The 13,390-nt window shown below is 39.9% G+C and overlaps 2 protein-coding genes across 5 annotated transcripts; both read left to right on the top strand.

Moving 5' to 3' along the window:
- Window positions 1–679: 679 nt before the first annotated feature.
- LOC104445209 (putative disease resistance protein RGA4) lies at window positions 680–12,132 on the top strand. 4 transcript variants are annotated; one of them, XM_039312727.1, is made up of 6 exons: window positions 680–1,008; window positions 1,289–3,870; window positions 6,027–6,639; window positions 6,918–10,606; window positions 10,814–11,064; window positions 11,148–12,132. In XM_039312727.1, exon 4 carries the CDS (start codon window positions 7,828–7,830, stop codon window positions 10,477–10,479), a length of 2,652 nt encoding a protein of 883 aa, XP_039168661.1. In that variant the 5' UTR covers window positions 680–1,008; window positions 1,289–3,870; window positions 6,027–6,639; window positions 6,918–7,827; the 3' UTR covers window positions 10,480–10,606; window positions 10,814–11,064; window positions 11,148–12,132. The 4 variants fall into 4 exon arrangements, with proteins under 4 accessions (XP_039168661.1, XP_039168663.1, XP_039168664.1 ...); XM_039312729.1 differs by having other exon boundaries at window positions 6,981–10,606; XM_039312730.1 differs by having other exon boundaries at window positions 6,030–6,639.
- Window positions 796–3,244, top strand: LOC120293948. The gene is made up of 2 exons (XM_039313772.1): window positions 796–1,381; window positions 2,679–3,244. Exons 1-2 carry the CDS (start codon window positions 796–798, stop codon window positions 3,242–3,244), a joined length of 1,152 nt encoding a protein of 383 aa, XP_039169706.1.
- Window positions 12,133–13,390: the final 1,258 nt, after the last annotated feature.

A 13,390-nucleotide genomic window follows, 5' to 3' on the forward strand; every position in this document is an offset into this window, starting at 1 on the left:
CCTAAAATTAATTACAAAAGTGCAATTAAGTTTTAAAACTTGCAAAAAATGCAATCAAGTCTTAAAAATTGTTAGATTGGAACAATTGAGTCATTCTATTGATTTCGTCCAACTTGGCTGATGAAATATGCATATGTGTCTTTTTTAATATTTCATTTCTTTTACGTGGCGATGATGAAGCTAAAACACAAAACATAAGGCTAAAACAACATTATTTTGGTCCAAATATGATTTTTAGTACAATTTTTTTTTAATTTTAACTTATTATCTTCTTCTTTTCTTTATTATTTAATTGAAATAAATTTGTATTAAAAATTAGATTTGAACCAAAATGATACATTTTAGTCATATCAGCGCCACATAAAATAGAGAAAATAGTAAAAAAAAAAAAAAAGGGGCACATTTATATTTTTTATTAGTCGAATTGGACAGTTAGCAAAATGAATCAATTGCGACTCATACTTTTCTGACAATTTTTATAACTTCCCAGCGAACATATCCCATGTTCAGAAGTCTTTAACGTCATAGATAGAGGACGAGAAATGGTGGTCCAGTAAGCTCGACTTTATTAATCCCTGTATAGTCAAATGAGGGTATTTTCGTCTTTTCGTTACTGATTGTGATTGGTCGTGAATAGAACGGGGGGGAGACCAAACAGGTCGCGACTCGGCATCGGCAGAGCATCCTCCCGAAAGAAAAAAAACAGGAGGCGCAGGACCCCCGAAGAGCCATGGCGGAAGCACTCGTATTGAGAGTAGCTAAACTTGCGGATGATTTCCCAGAGGGTGGACAATTATGGGGCGCTGGCGGCGAATTGTCCGAGCTGAAGAAACCTTTTCCTTTCTGCCCGATGCGGAAAAGCTGAGATTCAGAGGACCCTGGGAGATCGACCGATGGCTGTGGGATGTCAAAGATGCTTTCTGTGATGCGGAGGACTTACTCGAAGAATGGAACCTGGAAGTTATGCAATTACGAGAATGGCCGAGCAAAGATGAGAAGTTGAACCAGGTAATTTCCTCCTCCTCTTCGCCTTCTGAAAAACCTGATTTAAGTCTGGAGATGAGCGCCCGTGCGAAGAAAATCAGGGAGAGAATAGAAGCCATCGCTGCCGAAGGGAGGGATTTGGGCTTGCGAGAGTGCGCGGAGGATGTGCGTGTAGAGAGAAGAGAGCGGTTGGACTCCTTTGTGTACGATGATGATATTATAGGGAGAGAGGATGATAAAAGCGCAATTATGAACTTCTTGTTAGACTCTGACACTGATGAACGAATTTCTTTCTTTATAATAGGGGGTCAGAGTGGGATTGGAAAGCCGGCTCTTGATCGCTGTCTATACGAAGATGACAAGGTCAAGAAGCATTTCGATGTAAGGATATGGGTCTGTATGTGTTACAAACACTTAGATTATCTCGAAAGCGAAGTATGAAAAATCAGAGGAAGAGAGACAACAGAGAGAGTAGATGACATGGAGCAACTGTGAAAATATCTCCTAGTTATTGAACATCTGTGGTATTTGGCTCCTGAACAATGGGGGAGCTTGAGAAGTTTATTGATGGGAGGTGCCCAAGGAAGCAAGATTCTGATAACTACACACAGTTTTTCAGCTGCGGACTTTCCGAGCACAACCCCATTTTATTGTCTCGAGGCCCTTCCAACAGAGTCATCTTTTGATTTATTGATGAGAATGGCTTGTCAGGAAGAAGAAGAGACTAGAAATCCAATTAAGGTAGATATTGGTAGGCGGATAGTCAAAATGTGTGATGGAATCCCTTTGGCAATACGAATGATTGGAAGTCTATTATTCTTCAAGAAAACTGAAGCTGAGTGGTTACATTTTGAGGACGAGATCTCAGAACTTTCTGCAGATTTACTTCAGCTCAGTTATAATCATCTCCCATGCCATCTAAAACAGTTTTTTGCCTTCTGTTCATTGTTTCCCAAAGACTGGGTGATTGATAAACAAATGTTGACCAAGTCTCTGGATGGCAGAAGGATTTATCCTGTCCATAGACAATGGAGATTGGGACATGGAAGATATTGCTCATGACTATTTCATGGATCTACTTGGGAGGAATTTCTTTCAAGACTGTTAAAGATGAACTTGGAAATATGAAGTCTTGTAGGATGCATCATTTAGTAAATGACCTAGCACACCATGTTGCTGGAACTGAGTATGGAAGAATTTATCATTTGCAGTCACACCTTGAAGAAAGAACTCATCATTTGTCATGGTATTCAACTTTACATTTATCAGAGGGAGATCCATATATACACGGAGCATATTATCTGAGGACACTCATCAAAACTAGTCAAAGAAAAAGATCAAGGTGTGAAACTCAAATGGGTGAAGAAACTCTTCGCAAATTTATTTCTAGTTTCAAGTTCTTACGTGCCTTGGATCTGCATGACAGCGGTATAGAGAAGTTGCCAAGTTCCATATGTGAGTTGAAGCACCTGACATTTCTAGATTTCTCTGAAAATGAAGGAATCGTAAGGCTTCCTGATTCTTTGACAAAAATGAAAACCTTGCAAGTACTTAAACTCAATATGTGTTACAAGCTAATAGAATTGCCTAGGGATATAAGAAAATTGGTCAACCTCAGGCACCTGGAGATTAGCAACTGTAATGCCCTATCATATGAGGGATGGGTGAGTTGACTCTTTTGCACATTCTAACAGATTTCATTTTGCCTGGGGATGATTCCTGCCGAGAGAGTTACGGCGGGCTACGGGAGTTGAACAGGTTAAACAGTTTGAGAGGAAGCCTCAGAATTGAAGTAAAGGGAAAAATAAAAGATGCAGTAGCAGAATCAAATGGCTCGAACTTGAAGGAGAAGAATTCCTTAGTTTCACTAGTATTAGTATTTGTCGGAAAAGAACGTGATGAAGTTCTACTCAAAGAGCTGCAGCCAAGCTTAAATCTTCAAAGCTTAGAACCAAGAGGCTATGGGGGCGCAATGTTTCCAAGCTGGATGTCTCGCATGCCTAAGTTAGTTCAGCTACGGTTGTTTGATTGTGCACGATGCAAAAGTCTCCCATCACTTGGTGAGCTCACTAGCCTCAAGCATTTGGAAATTGGTGAGCTATCCATAACAGAGTACACAGAAAGTGATATTCATACCCTCTCATCACTTCCTAATCTGTCTACATTAAGGATATGGGAGTGTCCTAATTTGAACGGATTCCACAACTTGTACAACTCAAGGAGTTGGGACCTCCTAGTTTGCCTGTGGAGGCCCTTGTAGACTTTAGTTGCCACTACTGAACATATAATTGGTATTGATGATCGAGTGAAGGATGTAATCCGAGAAGCAGGATCATCCTCACAACCAGAAGAAAAGATGTTTACCAGATTCAAAGAAATGAGGACCAAGTCATTTCATATGAGCATGACCATGAGATTTTACCGATGAATGAAAATCATGCTCGAACTTTTCCGGAAATCTTCCTTTTGCTATTGATATTGTGGGAAGATATTTGAATGGGAAGAACGAAAATATATGGAGACAGGCTTTGGATGACTTAAAAGGAGAGCTGCAAGAGAAAGTGGAACGAATGTTGGAGGCATGCTATAAACTTTTGGGCAAAAAGGCCAGAGAAATTTTCCTTGATGTAGCGTGTTTCTTTACAGGGGTTGAAAAGACAATGCCCTTTTACATGTGGACTGCTCGTAAACTTGGCCTTGATATACGAGTTGATGAGCTTCAGAACATGTCCTTTCTAAAAACTGGAGAAAAAAAAAGAGTTTTTGATGCATGGCCAACTAAAATTTCTGGGAAGAGAAATTGTCAAGAAGGAAGACGAAGACCCCTGGCAGCGGAGCAGGGTGTGGAATTACGAAGATGTCCAAACAACATTGTGCAAAAAGAAGGTAAAATTACGCTGAGATTTCTCCAGTATTCTTGTCAAGTTTTCGTCTTATCATTTTACTATTTCATTGCATAATTATTTGTTTGAATTTCATGCTTCCATTTCGTTAATGAATTGGCCGGGTGCCAACAAGGTTAAAGCTCTTCGTGTAACCCGTGATTTTATTCAAGTTGATGGCGAAGTATAATTTGAGGTTTCTTAAATTGGACAATGTTGATATTGATGGAAATCCTGAGAATCTTCTTCCAAACCTAGTATGGCTTGATTGGCATGGATGCCATGATAAATATAAGTTGTTTGAGTTCAAATAGAATCCATTATCATAAATACAAGGGGATTTCTAGAGACGTTGGAAGCTGATTCACCTTAGGAATTTCTTCCAAAGTCAGCCTTACTTGCTCACACTCACAAGAATGGTAAAGAGAAAAACTCTAGAGAGAAGTGAGATGGATATAAATGAGGGGGAGTCCCTATATATATAAGTACAAGCTCAAATGTGGTCATAAATCTCTCCTCAATCCCACGGTAGAGATCACATCTTCTACCTGCATTTATTAAAAGAGTGTTCTCGAGTATTCTAAAATACTCGAGAAAACTTTAGGATTCGAGAGATAGTCAAGGGTTGCTCGTTCATGTCATACAAAACCTTTTGGGTCGCATCCCTTCCTTGGGTTGTGACAATAGCATGTGCTCTTTTGTTTATGTTGTGGATGGTTATAATGTTACTTTTTAATAAGATGAGTCGAATATGAGTTAGTTAACTTTTAATAAAATGAGTTATTAATGGGTTTGGGTTGTTTGTAAATGTAATGATAAATTGATTGTAAATGGGTTTGTCTTTAAACCCATTTAAAACCCATTTAACTTATAAAGATTATTAGTTAAGTCAATCCATTAAGGATATATATTCTCTTTAAATATTATTTTATCATTTTTATTTATTTTTATTTTCGATTTTCTAATATTATTTTCTTTTATTTTCTTTTTATTTTCTTTCTTTATTTTTCTTCTTTCCCAACGAAGTCCAACGTTGACCCTCATCGGATGCCAAAAGAGGACTGTAGGGCGAGGTTCGCAATTGTTGCCCAATTACACTGGCAAGCCCGAGCTCACCAAATCTAGGGAGTTGAGCACACCGGCCTCATTGATCTAGTGAGACTTGAGCTCGCCAAAGTCAAAGAAAGCTTGACTTTGCTGGAATCAAGCGAGACCAAGGCTCAAGCCTTGCCGATCTAGCGAGACTTAAGCTCACTAGTGTCAAGGCAAGCTCAACCTTGTTGGATTTGGCAAGGTCGAGCCTCACCTAAGGCAAGGGCCGAGGCTCAAGCCTTGCCAATCTAGCGAGACTTGAGCTCACTGACATCGAGGCGAGCTAGACCTCGCTAGATTCAACAAGGCTCGACTCGCCGAAATCAAACAAGCTCAAGCCTTGTCGGCTGTGGCGAGGCTAGAGCTTGCCGTCATCACCATGATGTCCATGGTCGGCAATCTATTGAAGAAGAGAAAAAGAAAAAGAATTAAAAATTCTATTTATTGGAAAAAGAAGTTAAAATAAAAATACTTAAAAGGAGTGCACAAAAATCAAATCTAATTTCCTATATGAAGCAAAAAGTATTTTTTAATTTATTTTCAAGTTTCAACCAAACACCGTAAAATATTATCATTTTTAAAAATACCACATTTTTTGTGAAATAAATGAAAGCCTTAATTTTTAAAGAAAATTATATTATGAATTCATAATTTTGTAATTATATGAGAGTGTGTTGACACCTAAATTTTGGCGATCCATTTAATCATTTAGTCATTAAAAATTAGGGTTTAATTTTATCAAAAAAATATTAATTACATAGCATATAGATTTATGTGCATTTTATTTTAATTGACATTTTATTTATTGGACTGGGTGCGGATGGGTTCAAATTGATCGATAAGCCCATAAAGACTACAAGTTAGCTCGAGCCAATTTTCTGAAATTGAGATTTGAAATAATGATTTTGGAATTTAAGAAAATCGGGTTGTGATCTTATCTTTAAAAATCAGTAGAAAATATTTAGGAGATAAGGAGAATAGTATGAGATAAAAGGATTTTGTGATTCGGAGGTTATAGGCAATTTTCGAAATATTCTAAGAAGATCGCATTATGTTTGTCTATAAAAGGAGACATTGTACGGCAGAGAAAAAAGGAGACACCGCCGGGCGACCCGGAGCCTCACGCCGCACCACTGTGCCCACACCGTCGCCACTCTGCTGTGGCCCTCCCTCGACGAGTCTTCACCATTGTTCCGCCAGTCTCGCCACGACATCCGGCCCCGCCGTCGACGCACGCAGCTGCTCCCTTGCCGGTCCGTCTCCCTTGCGCGACCCACTGCCGAGATCTGCCGTCTTGCCCCACCGGACTTCCGTCTGCGAACACCCTAGCAGACGACCCGACGACCGCTCCAGCAACGCCGCGACGACCTACTGCTCTGCCGTGCTGCGACCCGGAGTCTTCTACCCGAGCCGACTGACCCACTGTAGCCCTCTGACGCCGCAACAGCCACGGGTTTCCTCTGTTGCGCTTCCACCTCCGATCGGTCGCATCAGCCTCGCCCGAAGCCCATCGCCACTCTCCTGCCCGTCCGGACCCGAGCCTCCCTAGCTCCGCTCCTGTGCTGCAGCCGCCCTTGCCGGATCCCCTTTGCCGGACTGATCAGCCGGCTCGCCTCGGAGATTCACGGCTGTGTGCGGAAAGGAAGAGAAAACAGAAAAAGAGAAAGAAAAATCAGATTAGGTAGTTTTTATTTTATTTTATTTTATTTTATTTTATTATTATTTCTTTAATATTCTGTTTTAGTGGAATTGTTCCTTAATATATGACTGATATCCCAATATGAAATAATTACCAAATCAGCTGAAAACACTTTCCTATTAAAGAAAGTATTCGTGCATAATTTTAGGAAAGTGAATCCAGAAATACTTATCTCGAATTTTTTTAATATTAAATTATTTGCTTTTCTTTTATTTTCTTTTATTTTCTTCTTTACTTTTCCTTTCTTTTTTTTTGAACAGTACTTTTCCTTTCTTGGCCCGTCACCTTTTTCTTCTCCCTCCTCTGCTGATCACCGACCTTAGGCCGATCACCGAGATCTAGTGCACTTCACCCCCGAAGAGCCATGGCGGAAGCACTCATCTTGAGAGTAGCTAAACTTCTGGATGATTTCCCAGAAGGTGCAAAATTATGGGGCGCTGGCGGCGAATTTTCCGAGTTCAAGAAAACCGTTTCCTTTCTCCGAAGTATATTGCCCGATGCGGAAAAGCGGAGATTCAAAGAACACAGGGAAATCGACCGATGGCTGAGGAATCTCAAAGATGCTTTCTATGATGCGGAGGACTTACTCGAAGAATGGAACATTGACGTCATGCCATTACGAGAATCGCCGAGCAAAGATGAGAAGTTGAAGCAGGTAATTCCCTCCTCCTCTTCGCCTTCTGCAAAACCTGATTTAAGGCTGGAGATGAGCGCCCGTGCGAAGACAATCAGGGAGAGATTAGAAGCCGTCGCTGCCGAAGGGAGGGATTTGGGCTTGCGAGAGTGCGCGGAGGATGTGCGTGTGGAGAGAAGAGAGCGGTTGGACTCCTGTGTGTACGATGAGGAGATTATAGGGAGAGAGGATGATAAAAGCGCAATTATGAACTTCTTGTTAGACTCTGACACGGATGAACAAATTTCTTTCTTTATAATACGGGGTCAGAGTGGGATTGGAAAGACTGCTCTCGCTCGATGTGTGTACGAAGATGACATGGTCAAGAAGCATTTTGATTTAAGGATATGGGTCTGTGTGGGTTTCAGCGGCTTCCATAGTATCGAAAGGGAAGTGAAAATCAGAGGAAGAGAGACAACAGAGAGAGCAGATGACGAGGAGCAATTGCGAAGATATCTCCTAGTTATTGACGATATGCAGCCTGTGGATCCTGAACGATGGCGGAGTTTGAAAAGTTCATTGATGGGAGGTGCCCAAGGAAGCAAGATTCTAATAACTACTTCCTTTCAGGAAGTTGCGGAATTTTTTTGAGTACATCCCCATCTTATTGTCTCGAGGCCCTTCGAGCAGAGTCATCTGTTGATTTATTGATGAAAATGGCTTGCCAGGAAGAAGAAGAGACTAGAAATCCAAGTAAGGTAAAAATCGGGAGGCAGATAGTCAAAATGTGTGAAGGAATCCCTTTGGCAATACGAATGATCGGACGTCTATTATTCTTCAAGAAAACTGAAGCTGAGTGGTCTAATTTTCAGAACGAGATCTCAGAAGTTTCTGCAGGCTTAGGTGACTTAAGTTCAATGCTTGGGTCTTGTTATATTTATCTCCCATGCCATCTAAAACAGTGCTTTGCCTTCTGTTCATTGTTTCCTGAAGACTGGGTGATTGATAAGCAAATGTTGACGAGTCTCTGGATAGCAGAAGGATTTGTCCAGCCCATAGACAACATCGATCAGGATATGGAAGATATTGCTCAGGAGTATTTCATGGATCTACTTTGGAGGAATTTCTTTCAAGACTGCACTAAAGATGAACTTGGAAATGTGACGTCTTGTAAGATGCACCATTTTGTATATCACCTAGCGTGCAAGCTTGCTATAGGCGAGTATTGTCAAGAAACTCATCAGTTACTCTGGTCAATTAATGAAGGAACTCGCCATCTATCGTGGGATTCAACTTCAGATTTATCACAGAAACTTCCACCTAGTCTAGTCAAAGCGAAAGGTCTCAGGACATTCATCAAAATGGATCAGACAAAAAGCGGGAGGCATGGAACTCAAATGGGTGAACAAACTCTTTGCAAATTCCTTTCTACTTTCAAGTTCTTGCGTGTCTTGGATTGGCATGATAGTGGCATCGAGAAGTTGCCAAGTTCCATTTGTGAGTTGAAGCACCTGGCATTTCTAGATCTCTCTGAAAATGAAGGAATCATGAGGCTTCCTGATTTTATGACAAGATTGCAAACCTTGCAAGTACTTAAACTCAATAAGTGTAACAAGCTAGTAGAATTGCCTAAAGATTTTAGAAATTTGGTCAACCTAAGGCAACTTGAGATAAGCGATTGTAGTGCCCTATCTCATATGCCACAAGGGTTGGGCCAGTTGACTCTTTTGCACACTCTAACAGATTTCCTTCTGCCCGGGGATGATTCTTGTTCAAAGAATTGCAGTGGGCTGGGGGAGTTGAATAGGTTAAGCAATTTGAGAGGAAGCCTAAGAATAGAAGTTAAGGGAGAAATAGCAGATGCAGTAGCAGAATCAAATGCTGCGAACTTGAAGGAGAAGGATTCCTTAGTTTCACTGGTGTTAGTGTTTGCCAGAAAAGAAAGTGATGAAGTTCTACTTAAAGACCTGCAGCCAAGCTTAAATCTTCGCTTAGAAATAAGACGCTATGGGGGCACAAGGTTTCCAAGCTGGATGTCCTGCATGCCCAAATTAGTTCGGCTACAATTGTTTGATTGTGCAGCATGCAAAAGTCTCCCATCACTTGGTGAGCTCACTAGCCTCAAGCATTTGGAGATTGGTGAGCTACCTACAGTGGAGTACACAGAAAGTGATATTGATACTCTCTTATCGCTTCCTAATCTGTCTACATTAATGATAAAGAGGTGTCCTAATTTGGATTGGATTCCACGACTTCTGCGTCCCTCGGAGTTGAAACCTCCTAGTTTCCCTTTGGAGTCGTTGCAGACCTCATTTGCCCCAATTGAACAGGTAACTGGTATTAATGATCGAGTGAAGGAGGTAATCAAACTATTGGCAATAGAAGATGATGGGGGTAAACCACGCATGGTTGGAATCCATGGAACTAACGGAATTGGCAAGACAACTATTGCGAAGGCCGTATACAACCGAATCTCCTCATGTTTCGATAGTTGTAGCTTTCTCGCAGAGATTGGTGATAAAGTGCAAAATAATGGCGGTATCCAGCTTGTGCAAACTAAGTTGATATGTGATATTCTTGATCGAGATTGCAATGTTGCTTCTTTTGAAGGAGGAATCGAGTTTTTCTTGGATGTATTCAGCAACATAAAAGCTCTTATCGTCCTAGATGATGTGGAAGAACCGTCTCATCTTTATGATCTAGTTGGTACCCAGCTTGAGTGGTTTGGTCCTGGAAGTCGGATAATTGTTACATCAGAAAATCTTGGAATTTTCGAAACATATGCAGAAAGGGCTAATATCTATGAGGTGAATAAGATGGATAATGGTCGAGCTCTTGAACATTTTCACAAGCATGCTTCAATACCTTGGTATCCTGAAATTGGGAAGCGCATTGTCAAAGCCATGGGGCAGGTTCCATTTTTTATTGAAGTTATCGGTTCACTTCTACATGGAAAAACAATAGACGAATGGAGGAAGATGGAGGACATGATAAAACTACACTCGAGAGAGATTTTGAAGGATTGTAGGGAGATTTTGAAAATCTGTTATGAAGCATTAGATGAAAAGCAGAAACAAATATTTCGGGACATAGCATGGTTTGCCAATGGTGTGGATAGCCAAATTGCATCATATATGTGGCCTGATTTAGATCTTTTGCCTTCTTACCAAGTTCTGATGCCCCTAGCAAAAATTGGAGAAGACAAATAAGCTGCGGATGCATAAACTGTTGAAGCACCTCTGCAGAGCTGTAGATCAAGAAGAACCTATATATCATGTAAAGCGCAGAAGACTATACATCAATGATCCAGACCTGAAAGTAATCAACGAAGAAGAGGTAAGGGTTTTTGGTTCAATGGTTTGCTTTCTTCCATTAAATGGAAGCCTTGATGTATAAGTTTAAATTTGTTATCCAGCTTTTTACTTATTTTACCATGGGTAGGTTGTCTTTGCATGCACGGAAAAGATAGCACCCTAGTCCTTACCAAATTTGTCCCATCGTCTTTATGACTTAAGATTGGTTTGTTTCTCTTGGCAAATTTAGGGAATGGAAGTGGCGGAAGCCCTTGCCCCGATACATTTACGGAAACTTTGCCAAACGTAAGGTTCTTGAAATTGGACCGTGCAAGTATGACTGGAAATTTTGCAGACGTATTTCCAAAGTTAAGGTGGCTTCGTTGGCAAGGGTGCCCAAGGGATTTCGAAGCAACAGAACTTAATCTGACTGAACTGGTCATTCTTGATCTTTCATGGAGCAAAGTCACTAAAGACTGGGGAGGTTGGAGGAAAATCAAGGTGGTTTCCTGTTTACTGATCTAATGTATTTATTGTGTTAATTATCTGGCAATTGACCTTATGATTTTTTCTCTGTTTTACAGATGGAGCAGTTGAAAGTCTTAAATCTCACTAGTTGCACTGACTTATTGATAAGTCCTGAATTTTCTAGCTTTCCAAACTTGGAGATACTGATTCTAGAGCGATGCTCTCGGTTGGTCCATTTAGATCCTTCAATTGGGGGTCTCGAAAATTGCTTTGCCTAAATTTGAAGTCCTGCACTGAACTCAACAGGTTGCCTGCCGAACTGGGTGCTTTGAAAGCTTTGAAAGAGCTCCTCATTGATGAGACTTCTGTGTGTGATATTTCTTTGCGGAGTGATTCAGAAGAAGTTGAACACCTGACATCACTTTCAATACTCTCAGCAAATAATTCAACAAATATTACCAAACTCCCCAGTGGAGTTGGCCCGAAACTCCGACGCTTGTCATTGAGGAATTGTGATTGGATACAAAAACTGCCAGAGTCCATTGGCCAATTGGGAAGCCCTTTAGAGGAGCTGGATATTTCAGGAACAGGCATTTCCGAATTGCCGGGTTCCTTTGGTAATCTGCAGAGGTTGAGAGTGTTAAAGATGCACTATTGCTTCATAATAAAATTTCCTAGTTTTATTTGGCATTTACATAGCCTTGAAGAAATAGATGTCTCCTTGTGTAGGAATATAGAAGGGGACATTCCTAGAGATATTGGGAAGCTAGAAAATCTGAGAATCTTGAGGTTGCGAAATTCTCCTATTTCCAGCCTACCTCCTGAAATCAAGCATCTTTCGAAGCTGGAGACTCTTGATGTACTTTACTGCGACAAGCTTCAGGAGTTGCCAGCACTTCCCCCTAGTTTGATCGTTGTGCATTTGAGTCCAAAATTGAAGGAAAAGGTGTCTGACCTGTTGATGAAGAAGCATTGTTTCATCACTGTATAACTTGGATGACAGGGTTATTGAAACCGGTCTTTGTTCTACTTAGCTTTTATCCGGATAATTGTTAATGTATCTGCTGATATTTCCTTTCAATGTATCTGAGCTTCCTCTGATATTTTGCATGCTCGTTTAAGGCCCAACATTGCTGCGTGCTGTTTGACACTCGCTGATACTTCCTTTCAGAAAACGGCCCTCGCATTTTGACGGTGCCTGGTCGGTGATTTTTTCTTCTTTTTTAACCCCTTAGGGTGCCCGCCGTCTCTCTCGCATGTCTTTCTCAAGACTTTTTTAATTGATGTAGTAAATTAATAATGAAAGACTAACTAAAGCGAGGAGGAATCGAGCAAACCGCTGCTTTATTTGATATTAGGCGCGGGCATTTCCATTGTGCAAATTTTTGAATCATTAGTAATCCATTGATCTGAGGTGTCATGTAAGAGAAAAAGATGAGATTTGTATAACTTGTTTAATAATTTTGTGAAAAAAAATATCATACTTTATGAAGGTCTAAGATTAATGTGGTATGAATAAACGTCATAATGTTGAGTTTCCTGAGAACATAAAATATAAATAAAAAGAACTGATCTTTCATATATAATAATGAATTATATATTTGAAAAAGTAAAAATAAAAATAAGACAAATATAAAATGATGTTTTTTCTAACTAATTGCGCTTAAACTTTGTTTTTTCTTCAAACTTTTATTGCAAGTTTGGGACAAATATCTATTTTTGCAATATCAAAATAATAGGTGTAATTTATTCCGTTTCACATTCTGCATAATTAAAAGGAAAAAATAATGGATCGTGTTATATGTTAACAAAAGTTATTCCATTTGTCAAAGTGAATTTATTTATTCAATGTAATTTTCCCAATGGACTAAATCATATTACTCGAATGAAAGCTTTAATTGACAAGAATACATAACTTACATCTAGAATGGAATTTGAGTGTTTTATTTTTGTCCACCTTAACTTTTTTTTTATAACTAATTGGGAATATTTTTAATAAGGGTTTAAATTGCTTTTATTTTCTTAAATAATGATATAAAATTGGATCTTATTTTAAATAAGGTATTGAAGTGGCCATTATTTAAAGAAAACTTCATTTCAAATAAGGGCTTGAAATTGATCTTTTCGGCTGGTCAAGAGCATTTTCCATCTTCTTCTTTTTTTTTCTCTTTCTTTCTTTCCTTTTTTTTTTTTTTTTTTTTCTGTTTTTTTCCCTTTCCTTTGCCCAAGTGGCCGGTCTTAGGCGATGGCTGGCCACCAGCAATGCCCAAGGAACGCTGGGCGAGGATCACCCTTACTGGAGTCGAGCTCGTGTAAAATTAAACACCATTCGACCTCAGTGGAGGTTTTGGCCAACCTG

This window comes from Eucalyptus grandis, chromosome 5 (genome assembly GCF_016545825.1).
Source record: "Eucalyptus grandis isolate ANBG69807.140 chromosome 5, ASM1654582v1, whole genome shotgun sequence".
NCBI lineage: Eukaryota > Viridiplantae > Streptophyta > Magnoliopsida > Myrtales > Myrtaceae > Eucalyptus > Eucalyptus grandis.

What these genes read in the sequence shown, in the direction of transcription:
- LOC120293948 (XM_039313772.1), top strand. Translation starts at nt 796, where the DNA reads ATGGGGCGCTGGCGGCGAATTGTCCGAGCTGAAGAAACCTTTTCCTTT. An exon ending in CGATGTAAGGATATGGGTCT is followed by an intron (nt 1,382 to 2,678) that starts GTATGTGTTACA and finishes ACATTCTAACAG; the next exon opens with ATTTCATTTTGCCTGGGGAT.
- LOC104445209 (XM_039312727.1), top strand. Translation starts at nt 7,828, where the DNA reads ATGGCGGAGTTTGAAAAGTTCATTGATGGGAGGTGCCCAAGGAAGCAA.